The sequence below is a fragment of the Lathamus discolor genome, chromosome 2, assembly GCF_037157495.1.
Source record: "Lathamus discolor isolate bLatDis1 chromosome 2, bLatDis1.hap1, whole genome shotgun sequence".
Classification (NCBI taxonomy): Eukaryota; Metazoa; Chordata; class Aves; order Psittaciformes; family Psittacidae; genus Lathamus; species Lathamus discolor.
The window spans coordinates 40915455-40937924 of NC_088885.1; the positions used below are offsets into that span (position 1 = coordinate 40915455).

At 40.2% G+C, this 22470-nt stretch overlaps 1 protein-coding gene across 2 annotated transcripts in view; it reads left to right on the forward strand.

Annotated features, from left to right (window-relative positions):
- Positions 1-22470, forward strand: part of SPAG6 (sperm associated antigen 6) — a 39177-nt gene continuing 16707 nt past the window's right edge. Inside the window, exons 1-5 of one of the 2 annotated variants that reach the window (XM_065666559.1) lie at positions 1-114; positions 198-293; positions 11595-11761; positions 15247-15430; positions 22133-22338. In XM_065666559.1, coding sequence (XP_065522631.1) covers positions 90-114; positions 198-293; positions 11595-11761; positions 15247-15430; positions 22133-22338 — 678 coding nt within the window. In that variant the 5' untranslated portion in view covers positions 1-89. Of the gene's footprint in view, positions 115-197; positions 294-5290; positions 5515-11594; positions 11762-15246; positions 15431-22132; positions 22339-22470 lie in introns of those variants that run through there. The other variant, XM_065666560.1, reaches the window with a different exon arrangement.

A 22470-nucleotide genomic window follows, 5' to 3' on the forward strand; every position in this document is an offset into this window, starting at 1 on the left:
CCGCGGCGCGACTTCCTCCCGGTTTCCAGGGCAACGGTACACAGAGTGCGGCCGTGCGCGGGTGCGCAGCCTGCTGTGCCGCGGCCGCCATGAGCCAGAGGCAGGTCCTGCAAGGTAGGCCCGGGCGGCGGGGCCGGGGCTGGCCCGGGGCTGGCGGGACGGCCGCTAACCCGGTGCCCCGGCGCTGCCGCCCGCAGTTTTCGAGCAGTACCAGCGCGCCCGGACGCAGTTCGTGCAGGCGGTGGCCGAGTTCGCCTCCCGGCCGCAGAACATCGACACGCTCCAGAATGCAGGTACGCGCCTGCTCCCCTTCCCTTTCGCCACCCGAGAGCCGGCTTCCGCGTCCCGGCGCCGCTGCGTAACGCTCGACGGCGGGGAAGGGCGAGCGCGGCAGGGGCTGGCCCGGGACTGCGGGGCTGTCCGGAGCGAGTCCCTGGTTTTCCTTCCCCTTCTTCTCTTCCCCGCAAGGCTGGCTGCTTAGTTTTCCAGAGGTTTGTTCCCAGTAGGATTTGGCTGTCCCCCGGCTCCGCGGTGCGAGGCTGGGCTTGCTGAGTCCCCTGCGGCGCCGTGCGGGGGTTACCTTAGGCTCGTCCGTCAGCCGCGAGCGCGGCTAGTGCCGCTTGTGTGCGGAGTGATGTCTGTGTTTGCTGCTCCGTGTTTCTGAGGTAGACGTCTCTGGCTGTGATCTCATAACTTATTTCTGTTCCAGGGAAGTTTTCTCCGTATAACCCACTTAATGTACTTTCTTGTGCTTCCAGTACAGCTTTATGTGAAGCGTAGAAAACGGAATTCCCAGTGAAGCCAGCACGACCTGCCTAGGAAAGCTTGCTTTAGAAGTAACTGTTTTTATACTGGCTTTATAAGTCGTTCCTGAATTCTTCAGTGCTTTTCGCCAGCAGATTAGCTCGGTTGAAAAAGGGGGCCGCTTTTGTTATATTGCTGTCGTGGGATGTCGTGAACCAAATTGAGCATTTTTAGAAACAGGAGCTGCGGGAGCAATTCTACCAGCTGTTGTGCTGCTGGCATCTGGCAGACCCACTCTGCTTGGCCAAAGTTCCTGGGGTTGAAAGAGGAAAAAGAAGTGCTCAGGAACTGATTACCTGAAAGACAGTTTGAGAAAGTGCTGTAAATCAGTAGTTGTTTTACCATATGGTATTCATGAATTGATTATGTTTTGGTTTGTCTTGATTTTGTTTTTAATTCTTGTTTCCCAGATCTAGTAAAGCTGTCAGTCTTTTCTGAGATACAATGGGATCAAACAGACAAACAAAAGAAACGAAATCGTGTAAATACTTTCAACTTTTTGTTGTTGTATTTACAGCTGTTTATTAAAATGGTTTTATTGAAAATCTGTTACGTAAATTCTCGTTAAGGAAACATTTGCTTTGATTACGGGAAGGACATGTTGACACCAGGCCTCTTGCCTTAGCTTGTTGTGCCTCTTGGTATTTTTTAGTGAGTTAATGCCCCTTCTTTAGTTTATACAAATGAGCTCTGTTTACCAAACAGACATCTTGGCCATAGGGATAATTTATGCCTCATTTGTAAGAAGAGGTCCCTCTGTGTCCCTCAACGGTTCTGGTTTTAGCTACTGACAGAGATCCCATTTAGGCAGGCTTCTTTGCTTCAGTGTTTCTAAAAATGCAGAAAATCTCTTACTTTAAGAAAGCAAGCAAAGTGCCAAGCTAACTTTAATTATGTTGTATTTCTTCTTAAAATAATTATTTGATGTAATCTGGTTGGTAGCTCCACCTCAGAACTGATTTATTGTTTGTACAGAAGAAATCATCGGTTCAGAGGCCTGTAACTTTCTTCTGGGCACAGCTGGTGTTGGTCTGAAGGTTAACTGTACAAGGATCAGGCTCTGGGGTAGTGATGTGGAAATGTGCATTTGTGTAGGTTCCCATCCTTCTTGGCTCATTCTGATGTTGAGCTGCTTTTTTGTAGGCTTTAGCTTTTCAGATGTTAGAGAAGAGGGGAATGTCTGCATTTTCCAGCCTTTCCTATTACAACTTGTTTGAATGCTTGAGGCCCACAAATATTTTAGTGTCTTCCCCAACCTGTGCCTTTAAAACTGATTCATAGTTACATAATTAAAATGATGGCTGTTAGTTTTGACCTTTTCTAGATACAGGTTTTAAAGCCTCCTCCTAATTAAACGCTATTAAGTGGCTTTTAAAATCCCCTACGAAATAAAACCTCATTTGATGGTATTTTTTTTAAGCACTTAACCAAATATTTCAAGACATTGCTGTCTAGCAAGTTACTGGCATGCCTTATGTGGTCTTGATCCAGTGAGCTCTGGAACAATGATTTTAGAAAGAAGTATGTCTGTCTATGCATGGTTCTCTGTATAAATCCATATATAAAAGGGTTGGGGGCTTGTTTCTTCTTCTGGTAAAGTAAGTTAGGTATCCCTTAGGGAGATGTCTGTTTTAAGAAGATGCAGAAAGTCTTCGCCTGCTGTCATTTTCTGTTAGCTGTAGGAGTTAGTGTCATCTTGCATGGTTCTTTGGTTATATCTCAGAGGTTGTCAGGATTTAGTCTTCTTCTGGCTGGAGCAGAAGGCAAGATTACAGTGACTTGAATTTAAAGAAAATTGAGCCCTTAAAATGTACTGTCCTGTTGTATTACTTGCCTTGGATTCAGACTGGTAGCAGTGAGAGATCAGTGCTCAACGAATAAAGTGTTTGGTCACATTTATAGAGGTCCTTTTGATAAATACTTAATATAAGGAAAGTAAATACTAGTTTGAGACCTTGTGCTTTGTGGAGGTGCCTCTGGACACCATGCTAACATCATGAAAGATGGAAGTGTGTTTAAAAAAACAATTCTTTACTACACTGTAAGCCCTGCTTCTGTGGTATTAAACCAGGTACAAGCAGTGGTATTGTTTCAAATTAGGAGATGGCAGATGGCAACATGGAGGGAAGCAAGTGGCCAGGATCAGAGTTGGGAGTTTCTTATGCTGGCTTGGCTGCTGAGAAACCTTGAGGTACCATTATTGTGGAGACTCCTATGTATGACCTGTAAGGAGGAGGAACTGACGAGCTAGAAAGAAGGTCAGAGAGGGCCAACACGAAGGCCACCTTTTCCCAGAGCATCCCTCTTCTGAGGCTTCTGTATCTCGTCAAGCTCTGGAGCTGCCTTTCCCACTGAGCAGAAATCCTCTTATAAGTGGTTGTAACCAGGGAACTGGAATCTGGCACTGGGCTTTGACAAGTTTACAGGGCACTGGTGCTTTCTGCTGAGGAATGTCTTGGGGGATCTGTGCCTAGGAGCTCAACGGCTTTCTGGTGGCAGGGAAGTGCAAGGAATGATCAGAGGAATTCCTTTGTCAGAACTCATTCCTGAGTGTTTTCCAACTCTGTGGTTGGTTGGTTGTTCTTTATGGTGGAATACTACCACGAGTAATCATCACAGAGTTTGTTGTTTGAATGTCTAATTGATGGATACTTAAAAAAGTACATCTCCAAAACTCCTGAAGTTTTTCTGTTTAGTAAATACTTATTTGGAACAAAGACAGACAATTAATTTATCAAATCTCATTTCTGGAGAGCTGCTGACTAATGGCAGGAGCTACTTTGATAGTAATGGTTTTAAACACAGTCTTTAAAAAGAAATATATTCATTTGGCAGCTACAGCTTATGAAGCTTGATACTGGAATGCATTATTGAGCACCACACCCCCTCACTCTTCTGAAATTTAAAAGCATAGAAACAGACTATTTTCAATTATAATGGCAGATGAACTTGGGCTCTCTTTCTTGCACCAAGATTTAGTCAGCTTTCTGTCTTGTAGAAGATGTAGGAGAAAATCCGGCTGGTTCCAATAAATTTCTAAGAGTGGGAGTCACTGAGGGTCTAATTCTCCTTTATTCATCTGCATTGTGAATATTGTAAATATTCCTTTGAAATAGCATTTTGATATTTTTTAGAGGCATTTACAATTCAGCATTAATAAATGTGTCAGAAGAAGACTTGAATTACTTCTAGATGTTCATTTTTGTACTTTCTCATAGTATGAATTAGGTTTTTATTTATTTTGCATTAGAGCTTGTGATAGGCTTGTTGCTTTTAATTTGTAAGCTTTTAAGGTTACTGTTGGGAGTAAGAAGCAGTTTAGTGTTGGAACTTAGCCTTCGACTTTAAAGATGTTACAGGATTGGCTCTTTAACCTCTCTCTTTGGGCTGATCACATTCTTAAGTGTGATTGTGGAAGTCATAGGGAAAGCTGAGTCTTGAACGTGGAAAAAGAAATTTGGAGCTGTGGCGTCTAGCAGCCTGTGTGCCACAATGGGACCTTACCTGTGTTAGTTTCTCATTGTTGCTGGGGTATCTTTATCATCTTGGGCAGATAACTTCAACTTCTGTTCCTCTGCCTTACCCACTTCAGGCCGGGCTCTCGGAAAGCTCCAGAATGTCAGTGTAAAGGAAGACCCTTTCCCAGTGAATCTATTCCACCTGGCCTCCCATTCTGTCAGCTCACAACCCTGAGCCCAGGTCTGCTTTCCTTTCTGCCTGGTGTGAAGCTACTTTTAAGACCTTGCACCCCAGCATAACAAGCTGTGTTTCAGGATGGAGTCCTCTCCTCTTGTTTTACCTCTGGGCATCTTCTCCTGTTTCTGTTCCTCACAATCTGCGTTGGCAAGAGGGTGTAGCCTGAGGGCAGGGCTCCACCACAAACCCTGGTGGCATGGCAGATTTACCTACTTCGTGGTCTGGTTTTATGCAGGTAAAGGATGATGTCTTGAGCATTGGTTCTCTCCCAGCTTCAGAGCTATTCTACGGGTCACAGGTTTTAACAGCTGTATTTCCACATCTTTACAGTGGTTTGAGGAGTTGTTTTTGACACAAGATGGTTCAAATTTATTTCCCTCATCCAACTACACTGAGCCTTTTTGCTCATGCTTTTCTCAACCTCTCTTCCATATTATAAGTGTACCTATTTTGAGCATGACAGTTAGACACTTGGCCCTGTGTAAGGAGGATCAGACTCTGGGAGCAGATTTTGGAACATAATTCCATGTTTTAAATTATATGGAAGAATGTGGTCTGGTAGGACAGTGCTTTGTAGAAAGCTTGCTGGGAGCACGGGGTGTGTAGGGAGGAGGCTTTTGAGTCAGCTGTGCAGAAAGAGCTGCTCCTATAAAGCACCTGTGTTCTTGCTCTACCTGGACCTTGCAAGTGGATAGGAATGGACAGACTCCAGTGCCCCCATATAGCCAGTTTTCAACATTTGGGTTTATGCACGCTGTCTTGTGAAGGATGCTTTTAAAAAAAAAATAATATATTTTTTTTGTAATTATTTTAATTTTGATTTGAAAGCTTTGCTGAGCTTTAGTGGGAAAAGTGAGAGAGATGTAGGCAATGTAGCATGAAAGGTAAAAGGAGCTATAGTAGATCAAGTGAGGAGAGTGGCTTTTCCCAGGGCTTGAGGACATGATGGTGCATGATGAAATGAAGAAGGAAGCTATATATTGAGGAAAGTACCAGAGAGATGACAAAGAAAAGGTAAAAGTAGCTAAAGCTGGAGGGCTGGCTTTTACTGTAAGTCAGCTGAAAGCTCAGCTGCTCCAGAATTGCTCCTCTTCTCTGCCTCCTGGCCTGTTTGGAAGAGATTTCTGAGTAAAATGTCAAAGACCAAATTTGTTAGGAACTTCAGTCTCATCTTAGCAAGTGGTCGTTAAAAAGAAGCAGCTCCTTGTGACCACATTGGTTTTGGTGTGTCTATGAAGGATTATGTGGTGGCCACTGACTAGTCCCATGAGGGGCACTTTCAGAAACTCGGTACTCTTGGAACAGGATTAGTTCTTCTTCATTAATGCAGAAACAGTGTTTGGGAAAATACCAGCCAGATCATCTTGTAAGGAGGAACAACTTGCTGCTCCTCTATCCTTCCAGAAGTATCCAGTGCTACTGTCAAACTGAATCTGCATTATGTCCAACCCCATCTGGTAATTGCTGTATGAATTACTTGATTACCCAGAGTCTCTGTTACCAAGTGGTGTTTATGTTGCCTTTGATATTTGAATGATTGTAGTTGTGTTGTGCATGGAACCGTTGCAGTGAGGACTCCTTTCCTGGGGTGAATCACACTTGCAGAGTATGTACTTGAGACATGCATACTGCATCATCTCGGGAAGAGGCTGTGTCAAAAGGAGTGTGAAAGCTTTCTCTCACCATTCTTCTGGGAAATTTGTTTTGAGTCTTCTGCTTAAAACTCACAGCTGTGCTGCTTGTAGGAAAGGGTAGTCGGTAGCTGAAGATAAGGAGTTGGGGTGAGGCAGAAATAAATTTCCATTTTATTTCCTTGCCAGATCAGCTGAATTTGATATCAGGAGCCCTCAAGAATCAAGGTGATTGATGAATGTTTGAGTGCTAATAGTAGCTTGGTGAATGTTCTTAAGTGTAACAGGCAGCACACAAAAATGAAAAGACAGCATTGTATTTGATCCAAAGCATAAATTAAAAGGACAGCATCTTCAAGATAAGTGTGTCCAGAGACAACGCTAGGTAAAATTACTTTTTTTTCACATTTACATTTTAAAGCAGAAATAAATCTTGTTTTTAAAGAAGGAGAATAGGCTAGGAGTGGTCATCTTCAGGTCCAGACATGGAGAGAATTTCAAATGTAGAGTGACGTTTCTCTGACTTGTGACTATTCATGTTTGACAAGGGTTTGGCAAGAGTAAGAGGAGGATAGAGTGATTCTGTGTGACTTCCAGGTGGTTTTCCCCACGAAATCAACATGACCAATGAAGATTGCTGTCTCCAGAATAGTGACTCTTTGTTTGGCTACTGGAACTTGGAATGAAAAAAGTTGGAGCCTGCCACTGCCTCGAGTGGATTTTTTTCCAGATAGGCAGCAGCCAGCACTTGCTTGCTAAAAAGAAGTGCATCAGGCCTGTGCCCAGCAGCTCCACTTCAGAAGGGTGTGTTAAGGGTGATTCAGCTTCTAAAGTGTGTCTTTCTTTGAAACAAATCTGAGTGGGAAACTGAGGGTGGAAAGTGGAATCATTCCTTGCCCAATGTCAGTCAAGTTTCTGTGATGCAAGAGGTCATTTGGCAGTAATTCTTTGTTACTCTGTTTCTGAGTTGCTAGTGGGAACTCTTCCAAAACAAATCTAGTCCAGTGGTCTAAGTGCCTTATTTTGTAGTTTAGTTTCTGTGTTGTTGCCTTTGAATTAGTTTGAATTAGTTAATGAATTTCTCACTTCTGTCACAACAGACTTATTTAGAAGAAAGCCAAACCTAAAGGTTTCAGCAGGAAGACACTGCTACTCACTGCTCTGTATGGCCCTGTTCACTTGAGTGAATGGTAGAATTAAGAGGAAGTTGTTGGAAGGTTCTTACCTATTTTCCTGCTCTAAGACAGTGTTAAATGTATTTGAATTTAACACAAAATGCCAATAGGAATCCTGGCTTGGACCTCTTCGGAAAAGGAGGGTAGACTTTGATGCAGACAGGATAGTCAAAAGAAAGGGAAAGATCAAATAGAACAGCTCACCAAAACCAGCTGTGTTTGGGAGAAAGAGATGGGTTGGGCCCAGGACAGGAAAGCCTCCTCCTGTGTCAGGCATGTCTGTCCTTTCCAGCACTATCTTCAAAAGTCACAGAAGGAAGAGTGAACATCTTGTTTTTCCTATAGGTGTTTTAGTGGAGACCATATAGTCTCTAGGGTAGCTGTTTTCACACTCTCAGAATTAATCGTTTATTTTTTCTAAGCACTGTAAAGAAAGAAATACTCGGTTTGCTGAAGATGTAAAAATCATGATAATGGTGAAAAACTCAGGCAGTTGGTCTTGCAGAGGAGTCAGATAATGGATAGCATCTCGATGCAGAGAAGGAAACTGGTTTTAGGGAAGGTGGGAAGCAGAGGTAGAAGCTTTTAATTGTGTTCAATGCACAAGCATAATCTAGGCCTATACACATCTCTCAATTCTCAGTTGATGTTTCAGTATAAGGCTTGTATAGTAACAGGAATTGAGTTTTGTTTTTTGTTCCTCCAAAGCTGTTGTCATGATAACTATTTATTCACTGTCTTTTCTCACATCCAGGCATCACTTTAGGAAAATATAGTCTCCTTAAGGATCTGCACAGTTTCTATTATTTCTAAACCTTTTCCATCCATTTACTGGTAAGGTGTTTTTTTGGACCCTGTTTTTTAGCATCCTGTGTCTTTTCTCCAAACAGTAACTACCATTTCATTTTTCATCTCTTTCCTCACCTTCAGTTCCATCAGCTAAAATAATTAGCAATAGAATGTTTTGTGTTGACACTTAAATATCATCACCAAGCTCTACATGGTTTATATTACCATGAAATGAGTGGTATTGGTCATGGGGAGGCTTGCTGCTTAGAAGCATTTTCAGGCTCAAGGCATTTTAGCTTATTCTAAAAGTGAAATCTGTATTGGCTAATCTTGAAAACGCGTATTATATAAATCTTGTATTTAGGACAACTCAGAACATATGTGTGTGTAAGCTTTCTTAAATGTGGTTTTACATTTTTGCGGTGTCTAGGTATGTCATGCAGGCCAGAAACTTGTCATGTGGTCTGGATCTAGCTCATGGGTTCCTCCTGGGTAAAGTGATTCTAGTCTGTTTAAATGTCACTGCAGTTTGAGACCATCATGAGAACTCAGACGTCTGCCACATCATAGTTGAATGTCTCACCCATCAGCCTGTTGGCTTTTCTAGGGTTAGGACACTGCACCCCAAAGTGCTCCTATTGCTCTCCCCCAGCCACTTCTAACAGTCTTTTTTATAGCAGTAAAACTAACTTTTTACCTCCTCACCCCCTTTTTTATTTGTTAAATAATCTTGGTTTTGTATTATCTGTACACTAAATACAAGTGTATTACTTCTAACTGTTTCTGCTCTACTGAAATACCTTCAGTGTAAATAGAGTCAGAACAGCATGAGGTCTCCTTAAGAATTTCAGCAGTTGATTGACTATGCAACTGATGTTAGAGGGAAGGACAAGAAAATGCCCTCCCATACAGGGTTCAGGTGACTTGCTGGACAATAGCTCACTATAGGTGATATGTGGGGTTGGCCCCACCTCATGTTTGTTTTAATTTGTTATATAAAGTACTTGATGCATTTTGATACGAAGCATAACCTGCTAAAGAGACCATACCTGCTATTTGGGAGGGCTTGTGAGAAGATGTTGGTATGATGACCACATTCTGGAGTAGTGATTTCTGCAGAGTGCTAAATGAATTCACATTGATCGTTACAATACTGGAGGATCAAGCTTTTGTCTTGGTACATAGGAGGCCTCTTTCAGCTCCCAGTAGCTTTGACAGAAGTGTGAGGATGTGCTAGCTACACTACAGACCTATTTCCATAGGTTCTACATGTACATGCTCAATTAATGCATGTTACAGAGCCACTTTTGGTGTTTCTGTAATGCTATTAGAAATTACAGGTTCATTTTGCTTTTCTCCTTTTACTGCATGACCCCCTGAGGTCTGTGTTATTTTGAATTGTGAACATCCAGTGTGGTCATACCTCTCATGGCAGTGCAGCTTCTGTCTGGAGTATTGACCTTCCCAGAACAAATTCATTAGTGGTCAGCATGGCCTCCATGGTTAGTTTTACCCCCCTGCTACCCTTTTGGAGCCATGTATAGATTATTAGGCTATTTTCTTCTTGCTGGAAGCAATTTGCTTCTAATGTAAATTAAATGTTCTCTGTGCGAATTACACTGCTGCTCAGCTTACCTTTTTCATTTCAGTGTCCTATGGAGAAGTGTGCTACTGGTGCAGCTTGTTATAGCCTCCATCCCTTTGGACTATTCCTTGCTCTAAGGCACTTAGTTTCCCTGGTCATGGTGTCCCTGTTCAACACTTGGGTGCCACTTGCCATTAGGCAGTGATGCCACTGTTGTGAGACTGTCATACCAGAATACTTTGTTCAGGGCTTATAACCATGAGAGGCCTTGAGAAAGGAAGTGTTACTTTTTTCCACAGTTACCCTGCAAATTCTTTAGTTTTGTTAGCAAACAAATGTAGTAGAAAGAACTGAGATGGAGATTTCTGACTGTGGCTCTGAGGGTTTGGTGTTTTGTTATAGCGCTTCTGCATCCTCAGACAGCATTGCTTTCTAGCTGAGGTATAAAGCTCAGAAGTATTAATTCATGCAGCTGGCTGGTACAGGGACAGCACTTTTTAGGAATCATAATACAAGTAACTTTTCACTTCCCAGACCTTATAAATCACAGTTTTCATGTAACTGGGCGTATCTCATTTATATTCTTATTGAAGGGGCTTAGTTTAACTGTAGGAAAAGCTTCTACATACGGACCGTTCGTCTTTGATCATCCTTGTTACCTTTCACTGAACCTTTTTCAGTTCTACTGCCAGGGGAGGGTATTAAATATAGGATAGATTTATACAGTGGCATAGTGATGGTCCCTGCTTTGGCCTTTTTTCTTTTCCAAGTAACCCTGAGTACTCTGGATACTTCTGTAGGTAAAGTTTCTTCTCTGCTTCTGAGCAATGAGCTGGTACCTCTATGAAACTGCCTGTTCTAACATCAAGATCTTTCTTCTGGGTGGTAGTGATCTGTTCGGGGTTCATTGCTGCATATGTGATATTAGGATTGTATTTCCTGTATGTGTTCCATTTCACTTGCCATTTTGTTATCTAGTCATTCAGTCTCTAGTTCCTTATAGTTTTCCTCACTGATACTACCTTGAATAACCTTGGGTCAACAGCAAAATCTCACCTCACTGCTCGTGCTTTTCCGGATCATAGATGTATACTGAATGGCACATGTCCCAACAAGGAGGCCTGCAGAACTGCACAGTGACCTCCTCCCTCCTATTGCAAGAATGCAAAGTTTATTCCTCTCACTTCCTACTTTTAGCCAGGTTTTTATCCGTGTAAGGACTTTCTTAGCCTGTAACTGATAATGGTTCATGTCACAGCTGCTCACCCCACCTATAATTTCAACTATTTATTGTAAGACCACCTTAGAGAATGGACTTTCATGTTCTTTCATGTTTAACTGATACACTGTGGACTCAATAGTGAAGCATATCATAAATAATAACACGATAAAATCTCCAGCTGGAGTGTAATATATTATGGATATTGGTCCCCAAATAAATCAGTCCAATAATAACAATGTTTATAATAGATGAAATATAATTTAGTGTAATTTAACATAGAGGTTCTGCTGGCATGCTGAATGAGCAACATGCCAATGTCAGCTCACTAGGACCTCCAGGTGGAATTTCCTGTGCATACTTCAGCACATGCATTTTATGTATGTTTTTGAATATATCTTATTTTCTTGCGTATACTTTAAGATCTGTATTTTATAGATGTTTGAATGTAGCTTATTTCTACATGTGACTTTTTATATTTCAGAAGTGTTTTGTACCTATGAAAAATGGGCAGAAACATTGCTATGCATCAGCAGTGCTATCCAAGTGCCAACTTCATTTCGGTGGAACACCTGGATTTCCTTTAAGTTCTTATTACTTGGAAGAGTAATTCAATAGGTTTTCATGAATAAAGGCAAATGTTTAGAAAAATGTCTGCTTATCAAATGAGCTTTTCTCTTCTTGGTATAACTCAGGTGTAATGACTTTGCTGAGACCTCTTTTGCTGGATGTCATCCCAAATATTCAACAGACTGCTGCTTTGGCTCTTGGGAGACTTGCCAATTATAACGATGCCCTGGCGGAGGCAGTCGTGAAGGAAGACATTCTTCCACAGCTCCTGTGTTCGTTGTCTGAGCAGAATGTAAGGAATCATTGTTTTCTTAAGTTATACACACACACACACACGCATATATATATATATGTATACACACACATACATTTAACTAATGCACAGGGGAAGAGAAGCCTTTCTGTATCAGCTACCTGCTGTTACCCTAATATAGCAATACATGTAGTGGAGTCACAGACACCATGTATGTTTGAACCCTGAGAGATCAATGTGTGCTGTGTGCCTAACTTTGACTTCAAATAAGCTGGACTTTAAAATATTGTCTTACTTTTTAGTGCACTATAAGAAATACACTCATGTTGAGTGGTGCTTTATAAAAGGTCCCTCTTAAAAAATGAGACAATTTGAAAGTTGTAGTGCTAATTGACTAGGATTTGTCAATGATACACTTGTAAAATACATGTAAACCCCAGAATTTCTGTGATTAAATATCTCCAAACATAGCCTTTCAGAAATTTGTAGCATGAAATTTCCATCCATCAACACAGGAAAATATTCTGAGAGTTTTTCAACTTTGTATTTGTCAAAAACACACAAAAAAAGTGTAGTCACAATTGCAATGCAAATAAATCTGCTGGCGGCTCTCCTGCCATTTTTCTTCAGGTTTTGCATATATCCCAGCTTTCTAGTGTTCCTAACCTAGATTAACAGAAATACTTTTTAATAAGGTTTCTAGTAACTAGAAAGAGACAGCTGAGTGCATTAATACCACAGCCATACTTAGGTTGCAGTTTTGATTTATTAGAGTTAGGAGAAGTAGGATTTCAATTGAAATATAATTTGGAAAGCTGTATGTTTTCATCTTTAATCTTTTGAAGAAAACAAATGTAAGTACTCGTTGCATATTTTTCTGTGCATATAGGTCATTGTCTATACAATTCATCTTTAAAAAAAAAGCTAAAGAAAAACCTTCATGTCAAGATACTGGTATAGTATGGAAAGAAAGTTGACGTTTTAGTTAGACAACTTTATAACCATTTTGGTTGTTTTATTTCTATATTGAAGTGAAGAAGAACAAAATTCTTTATACTCTTGTTTTGGTTTGGAAACTATCCCCCTGCTACAACTCAGACTTCACTAAATTAGCTTGAGTACCCTGATTTATGTCTTCCATGTTACTGCCTGTGCTGTCCTTACATCAAGATGGCTGTAGTTCAGAATCACTTGGGGCAGCAGCAAGATTAGTGTGAGGTCATGGAAAGCCTACTATGCCTTGGTGACTGAGGGCAAGTGAAGGAAACTCATTATCCAGTTCATACAGAGTTTAGCAATGCATGCAGTTTGTTACTTCCCATAGGCAAAAACCCCTGTTTTCATTACTTTCACTCTTTGTCTATCAACATCTACGTTTAAGGAGCAGATTCTTTGAGGACACTATAAATACTGATTCTATTGATTTATGGAGAACAGTTACAGGGTTACATCCCAGATCAATGGATTGTCTATTAAACTGAGCAAAATACAGTTTTACAGTGTCTGTGCCTGTGAATATGGTTTGTTTGTAAATAAATGTGTTTTAAATAATAAAAACAAAGATGTGTTTTACTTTGCCAGGAGCATAATTACTTAGCAGAAATAACATACCCATATTTGCAGACATAGACTGGTGTAAACAATTATAGGACAACTGAGTTCATCAAAACTTACGGTACCTTAAATAGGCAAATCCTTAGCTAATGTATCTTTACTGTTTCCATTAACTTCTGTTTCCCCTAAATGAAGTTTAATTGTTTGCTTGTACATGGTGTTTAATGTACTTGCTTGCAGGCCTTAGCTTAGAAGACTGGATTTTTGGCATTGAGCATTTATATCAGTACTGATAAACTAAGGCGGGTTGGGGCATGCGTCTGAGCACTGAAGGTGACAAGGCTCTTTAGATCGTTAACATGCTCTCTGATGAAGTTTTAGCCAACACCAACCATCAAACTACTCAACAAAGCCTGGATGTGGTTTAGGGGATAGCACGCCTCCAGTAGTGTAGATGAGGCCATTGTGCTTTGAGAGAAGAGTTCAGGTGGATGGATGTGGTATGTTGTGTCACCTTCCTTCAGGGCCAGGGACTGGGCTTGAGTCCATTTTACTTCCTGTGGAGCCACTGCAGATGTTCTTCTATTACCATACCATAGTGTTTTAGATTTTAGACTTTTGAAGGTGTTCAGGCACCTTACAGGAAACACAAAAGCACTCACATGGTTCTTTGTTTCTCTGGACTTGTTCCAAAAGGGATGTGGGTTTTGCATTGTTCACCTTTTTGGGTACCTTATCAGTAGGAGTCTAGCACTGTCAAGTGCCCAGGCTCCCTGTGCAGAGCTGGGGAGAATAGAGCACCTTGGAATGAGATTAAAGCCAGCTGGTACAGAGAGAGAGAGCCCTCTGCAGCCTGTCCACAGGGGTGATCTGCCAACTGCCAGGCTGGAGAGCATACTCCAAGCACATAGGCATAGCAGCAGATTACTTGTGTCACAGTCAATCTTGCACTCATTGGCTTCATGAGATAGGCGAACTGTTTCACAGCATAATTGTTTCTGGCCAGAGTACTTTTAGCTGGGCTCTGGATTTTGAAACTAAGATGGGAATAATTGTAATCATCAGTTTCTACATCCCAGTGATAGTTACAAAACTGCAGGAGAAGACCAAAATTTGATTTTTGGAGGAAACACTTTGCACTGTGCTTTTAGTAGAAACTACATGGAACCCCGTGATGTGTGCAGCATAGTGCACATAGCATAGTTATCTATATGCTCAAAACATATTTGGTCCAGCGCTGAGGGAGATAGATAGAAGTGAGATAAGTGCTTGGATTTTGCTTGAACTTATGAGAGAGGTTCCAAGGTGCTTAGTCCTGTTGAAAGAGAGCCGTTTCTGGGCACGTGCAGGAGTCTGGTCAAAACTGAGCGCCATCTGATGTTGGGTGTTTGGTAGGATGGCTTTTCAGGGTCTTAGCTGTGGGCTTAGGCAGTATTTAGGCATTTCAGAATTCAGATCCTAAACCCTTTTGTTGTATCTAATCCTTTGTGTCTCAGTTTTCTGTTTGTAAAGGTAAACAAAGTTTTCTCATAGAGATGTTGTGAGGGTATATACATTAGAAATAGCGAAACCTTGCAAGTGTCACAGATGGGTAGAATTATTTTAGAAGCTTGCCCCGCATAACCTGTGTAATCTGGTTAAATATGTTAAGAGCTATTGTTTTTGCAGCTTCTATCATTCACTACTGACTTAAACAAACAGACTTATCTAGACTATTATCTTTTCCCCATATCCTCTTAGCCCTCTCATTTTTTCTGTTTGTTTATGCACTTACTGCAGATTTTAGATCATGAGCTGTCTCAAAGAAGGACTGTAAGTTCATTGTTTGTGTGATGTCTGGTGGTCCTGATTTGGATCTGTATGGGATATTGCTACTATTAAAAAAGTCTAATTTATGCATGTCTGTACTGTATTATGCTTTGAACTACTTAGTGAGAGCTTTTATTTTGTCTTTTTTCTGATTTGTATAGCGTTTCTGCAAGAAAGCAGCTGCCTTTGTGCTACGAGCAGTTGGTAAACATTCTCCACAGCTAGCTCAGTCAGTAGTTCAGTGTGGAGCATTGGAAATGCTTGTGATTTGCTTGGAAGATTTTGACCCTGGAGTCAAAGAAGCTGCATCCTGGGCCCTTGGGTATATTGCCCGACACAATTCAGGTAACAGGTTTCACATGTGTTATCTTTCAGCTTAATGCTATGTGCGACTTACAATAAATTGCATTATTGTAATGTTCATAAATTGAACAAGATGCTTTACTGTTACAAAATTCTAAATTTGGAACAGAAATGTACCTTACCTATACCAATCTACCAGTGCTGTATCTTTTGTGGGGAGCTGTCATATCTGACACCAGCAGTGCCTGGTTATGAGAGGTGCTCTGAGAAGAGATGCACTGGGCACCTGGTCAGGAAATGATGCTTGGCTTTATTTTCTTTCATGAAGAAGTTTCAGAACCTTTATGTATTGTGTAACGGTTACTGTAGAACAGAGTTTCTTACTCTTAACATTAGTTCTTAGTTTATAAACATAGTAAAATGGAGAAGCCTAAGAAGAAGCAAGTTTCATTCAGCTTACAGCAGTGCCTGCGGGATAAATGTGCCAAATTCGTTGCACTTTCGATATTATCACTAGCCAATAGACCACACTCTTCATCTCTGAGGGTCAGGAATAGATCCTAGGAGTTCGATATTGAGAAGTTCACTACTGTCTAACAAGCAGTTGTATAACCCACTGGCAGTGTCATGTTCCTATTTAAAAGCTGATCCATGAGGTTGATAATTCTTTCACCAGCTATTTATGTAGTTCAAGTAAAAGTTTAGAGCTATGAGTCAAATAACTAAGGGAAGAAACTGCTGGCTGAAAAGGGTGGGAGAAATGGCTTGTATTAAAATTGTTTAATATTAATCTAGGATCATAACTAACTCACACATTTATGTTTGGTTTTGGCTCTAAAATGTACATAGACTGAATTTGGAAGGTATTTTTTTCTCTTTTATTCAATTGATATGGAGTGTTGGACTGTGGATGGCATTGGGGATTTCCCCTTCCCACTTAGAAAGAGGGTTTACTTACTGGGACTGACTCCAAAGTTGTCAGCACCTTCCTGCTGACAGACTGCTTTTTCTGGGGAATAAATTCATGCTTGGGTCACTTCTGCAGTAAAGGCCATTTATCTTTTGGTCACTGGGTCTGAACCTCACTCCTAGTGGAAAATAATTGTTGTTTCCATCTGAAAGACGTTTGTTTAAGTGTCATTTGAAAGTGTTCATTTGTATAAATGTGTGTAGTGTAAGTGCGTCTCTATGTTACTCTTAACATAAACGTTTCTGTAGTTTTGTTATGTCAATAAATCAATATTGACTCACTTCAATTGCCCTTCATGCTATTCACTGCATGAATGCTGGCTGATCTTTAGGGTGATCCAGTTCACTTGTGATGGCCTTGTCTGCAAAGGAGGTGATGTGGGGGTGTTGAAGACAACAAACTCCTTGCACAAATTTCAGTTCCATGGTTATGAATTATGTGTTCACTGATGGTGGATGGGTGCATGTCTCATTTCAATTTATGCCAGCAATAAGATCAGCGTTTTCAGAAATCAGGTTAAAATTGTGAGTGCTACCAAGCCACAAGCATCAGGACATAGACATGTCACTAGGTGGAATCAGTTAAAAACAACCAACCAACTACCTGCACAGGAAAAAAACCCCCAACCAAATAACCCACCCCCCCAAAAAACCCTAAACCAAAACCCCAACAAAACCCCATACCCCTGCTTCTCCCCAAAAACCCATCCAAAACCCCCCACAAACAACAAAAAAACCCAAACTCAACAGCAACAACAACAAAAAAACACTCCAAAAAATGTTCTTTCTCTGCCCAGCTACAGCCAGTTTGGGGGATTTACCTTCTTCCTGTGTTATAGAGGTCTCTAAAATGATCACTGAAAGTAGAGGAGTTATACTGAAGAAGGATGACTTCGTGCATAGTACGTTTTTTATACTTCTACAAGCATGCCTTTGCAACAAGGTATTGTTGGAGATGGGATGCAAAGATAGATGGACCTGTTCTTATCAACATCTGGTGTTTACTGTTCAAGAAGCTCTGAATTAGACTCACGTGCTTGTGTTGGCAAAATTTAGCAGTTATGATTTTCTGTCATTGACTGCCTGTGGACACATATTGCAGCTTAAGCTCTGTTTTTGGAGTCGGGTGTGAAATGGTTTTCCCCACCTACAAATGGTTTTTCAGTTTCAAAAATTGTTTCAGTTCCAAGCTAGGACAGTGTTATGACACGATTTTATTTTTCTCTCCTGAAAAGACTGGGGGTTGGGGAGGCTTTATTTGCCCCAGCAAGAAAAGTTCAGTGCTTAGGGCCTATGTCTGGGATGTATGTGGGAAGCAGATTAAAGTCCCCATCTGTCTTAGGCAGGTTGTGAACCTCTGTCTCCCTGAATGCTAGCAAAGGCTCCCAGCATTTGCTGGGAGCTGTTGGCAATGGCAGGGTCTCTCTGCTTTTAATCAGGAATGCCCTGGTAAAGCTACTTTTGGAACTGTGGTGTGTGTTCCTATGAAAATACTTTTTCATAGATTTTTGAAAAATACTTTTTTTTTTTTTTTTCTCCTTCCTGATGAAAACATTCCCCGGTTAGCAAGTTTCCTACTGTCTTCTTACAACAGGCTCTTAAAAATGCAGTTCTTCTGTGAACAGATGTCTCCAGAAGGCCTTTAAGATTTTAGGTCAAGACAGATGTCTCATGAGATTTGAAGACACTAGAAGTTTTGCCAGGTCAGATTCCAAAATTTAGGAATGGCTCTTGCAGTTCTGTTCATTTTTGAAGCTCCCTTTAAGCTGAATTTAAGATGCTGATCTTGCTCCAAAGCATACAGATCAGTGTGGTCTGATTTTGACATTCATTATTTCTACTATTTGTGTTTGAGTGTGAAGTGTTTCAAATACCATCAAGTCCATGAAAAGTAATTTGTTAATTTTTACTTACACCATATTCAGTTACTATTAAAATGTAAAATGCATGTTTGAAGTATGCAAACAACTTAGCTTTCCATTTGCTTTGCCTACATAAAAGGTATAATTTATTAATTGTCTCTTGCCTGCTTCGGCATACTGTAAATTGGTAGGAAAACAAAAATAAACAACACTATTTATATTCAAGCATATTTGCTGAGAGCAGAGTTATGCTCATTTTCTGCCGTGCAGCGGTACTCTTAGAATCATAGGGTAGCTCAGCTTGGAAGAGACCTCACGAGGTTTCTAGTCTAGCTTCCTGCTCAAAGCAGGGTCAGCTACAAGGTTAGACCAGGTGGCTCAGCTCTTAAGTGATTTGAGGCTAGCAGTAACTTTGTCTAGTCCGAATTCTAAGCTTGCTTTGTAATTAATGACCTTCATTCTTCTCTTGATGAAAGGTTTTCCCACTGGTTCCAGTGGAATCTCTAGCACTGTGGTTGTAGTGGTCTGCATAAACCTGTGATTTTGAAGTGCAGCCTTTGGAATACCTGTGGGGATCACATTCTTCCTGTATGGCCACTACATGATCACACAGTCCTTGGGAAAATAGTGTTGGAGGGCTTTATTGGTCAACCCTGTTATTCCTGTGGATACACCTGCCACCACAGTAGGGTCTGTCTGAGAACCTTGGTCTGGACTGAAATTTACATTTGCTTCCAGGAAAAGGTTTGCTGCTGCTGCACTGTGTGAATATGGCATTTGTTCAGAGCTGATTTTCCTTCTCTGCGGACTACCTGCCTGCACATTCACTTTCTCACCTTCATCTTTTCATCTATTTATTTATTTATTTATTTAATCAATCCATACTATGCCCGCCAACCAGTTTAGATCAACGCTTTCAGACTTCCTGCTGATTTCAGTGGATATGTAGTCAGGATCTTGTTGACTCGTCTTCATTCACTTTTCACGTCTTAAACTCTGAAGTCTTTCTTTATCAATCTTTCTTCTATCTCCATGCCTATGTGCCTTCATGTCTTCAGTATCTCCTATTATTCTAAACTATTATTATAAACTACCACTATATGTTTTTATAAACTATTTAGTCAAATAGTTATTTGAAAATCTTCCTCATATTGTTCTGGACAAAAGGCACTAGTTTGTGGTGGATTCTGAGTGTTATTTCTCTTGCCTCTAAGCATATGTGGAATAACATTTCCTACTTTCACACACATAGGGAGAAGTCCTACTTTACCATCATGTAGTTAGACAGATTCCGTGAGCTGTACCCCAAACTGAAGTTTTGAGCCCAGGGTTTTCATAACTTTCTGTGGAATTATGTCCATAAAAAAGGTTTTCTTTGCTGTCTTTCTCCTCTGCAGCTATTGGTCTTGTCTTTACCCTTACAAAGCAGTCTTGTCATAGTGTTCATAAAAGTTGTTTTGTAACTTGTTCCAGCTTTTTTTAATTTCTTTGACTGAACATTTGTTTTTAAAATTTTGTTCTTGACAACTGTGTTTTCCCCTTTAACTCTTTTTCATCCTTCCTCTCACCCCTCTCCCTCCCCGCCTGGGTTTTGTAACTGGATAGCAAAGTTTCATGAATCTTTTGGTCAACAGTCTGAAATAAAGTTGTTCTACCAAGCGGGAATGTTAATTGAGTCTCATTTTGAGGGGGAAAAAAAATCATTACAGTTGTCATAGAATCATTAATATTTGGAATTGTAGTTTTGGGCTGAGTGTGCAAGGGAATGTGATGGGAAGATCTATATGTTCTTTGTCCCTGCCTTACCTTTCCTGTTTTAATCCTGTTTTTCTGATAGTCTGTTTACTGCTTATCTTTCTTTTGACACATGGTCCAGCCCTCCATGTGGTAAATTATTAGCCATGAACCTTATAAACACCACTGGAAGAAGAACCATTTAATTAACCATGACCAACAGTAACCATCAGTATTTAAACAATACCAGACTTACATCAGCAAGAGCTGATCTGAATTGAATCAGATTTAGTTTGCTCTTTTAAAATAACTTTTATGGTTACTTTTGCATGCCTAGGTGAAGCTGTGACCTTAAAGTACTGCTCTTTATCTTGAACTTTGTGTTTTAATCTCAGAAGGCACCAAAGAAATCCATTCTTGTAGTAGTATCCTGTCCCGCTTGACATGATTTTCCTGATATTGGCATTTCCTGGCAGACTGTAGGCAATTGAGTTGGTTGCTCAGAAGTTGCTTCTGAGGCATAGTCCTATGGATTAATCTGGACTGTTGGTCAGTAGTATGTGACGTATTCCACTTGGTCAGTGCACAGCATCAAACTGCAATTTGAAGACATCAAGTGTGTCTTCTTCCACAAAAAATGTAAATGTAGCCTATACCTGTTATTGACGAGCTAGTTTTCAAGTTTGTTTTCAGGTATGTTTCAGGTGCATTTCATTTCAGATTTGTAATGAAGATACAGTATTTGAGTTTTGTTGGAATTTTAGGATTTGTGCATATTTGGAGGATGCACACTCAAATTTTTAGTCAAACGGTTATTTGAAAAGTGAGCCCGAAGGGTTAATTTTGTATTAGTTTAAAAATGATTGCATTATTTGTTACTATTTTGTGAGGTAATAATTATATTACCTTTAAAAGATTACAAAATAACATACAGTGTAAATATTTGGCTTATCGCATGTGTTGGAGTGTGTGACTATAACTCACTAATTGAAAACAAATCTGTTCAGGAACATTATTTGGATATTAACAATGTAATGATGATATGACTTATAGATTTCATGAGAAACTATATTAGTCTATGTATATTTAATGAAGTATGCTATATTTTTCTTAGTATGAAAATCTCTTTATGGATGGACTATAAATCAAAAGCTAAGTTAGAGTCTTGAAATACAACAGCCATATGTTGCCATGGTACTGTAAGTCAAGATAAATGTTAAAGATAATAATGGATATGCATAATCAGGTGTAGCACAACTGAACTAAGAACCTAATAGATTATTGAATCTCCCATGATTTTTATCACTTTTTCAACACTATTTTAAAATAGCACAACTCGGTTACAGTATAAATTTTGCTTCTGATATCCAGTAATTCTTATTTTAGGACTGTGATTAATGCTGCATGCACAGGGAGAGCTAATGAATTTCTAATAGTGTAATTTTTGTCCATGTCAGCTAATCATGTGCTCAGATTTTTTTCTTTTTTATTTAAGGTGCAGTTAGTTAAGGCTATTGTACTAGTCTCAGACACACAATATCCTACTGATGATATTTCTTATTTGTCTAGTTGTGTGTGGTAACACTTTCACATCATTAAAGTATAAATCCTCTCTTGTCCCATGGATGGTAGCAAAGCCTAGGTTTGATCTGCAAGTTCCATTGTCTCAATTTTTTACGTAAGATAAATCTTCTATGTATGTTTTTTGTATTTCTGTTTTTGGCATTTGATCTATGCTAATATCTGCTTATCATTTAACGAGGGTAAAATGCTCTCTAATTAGGTGGTTGGTAAAATTTTGGTACTTTGGCTTTCTGTGTTGTTGTTAGCCATGCATAAAATGCTTTCCTATTGATCAGTGTAGAATAGCCAGGGTTTAAACAGCTGACATCTGCTTACTTTAAAAAAAGAAAAAGAAAACAGAATAACAAACCATTTCAGCCTAATCTACCTCAAATGTGTGCATGTAAATGGGGGTCCATCTATTGACCTGCATTCTTTTCAGTTGTGGATTGGTCCACACGGTTTATGAAACCAGGAGGGCTGATTTGAAATGCAGATGTCGAGACAGTGAACTACACCCTCCCCTTTTTCCTTTGCTGTATCTGTCAGGGTGAAAAATGGCTTGCACAAGGGTCAGTCACCCATACTCACTTAATTACTTTCCTTGGACCTACAGAACTGTCACAAGCTGTGGTGGATGCAGGCGCTATTCCTCTTTTAGTGCTCTGTATCCAGGAGCCAGAAATTGCTTTGAAAAGGATTGCTGCTTCAACTCTCAGTGATATTTCAAAGCATTCTCCAGAGTTAGCACAGACAGTAGTGGATGCAGGAGCTATCGCTCACTTAGCTCAGCTGATCCTGAACCCTGATGCTAAACTGAAGGTACATTTTTAAGAATTATAATATCTCCATTATACCAGTCATTACTTGATATTGAATCAAAACCACTGATGTGCATTTTTATTTAGGAAGCTCTTGTTTCGGGCATTAACAAAGTGTAACTATGTAATTGGT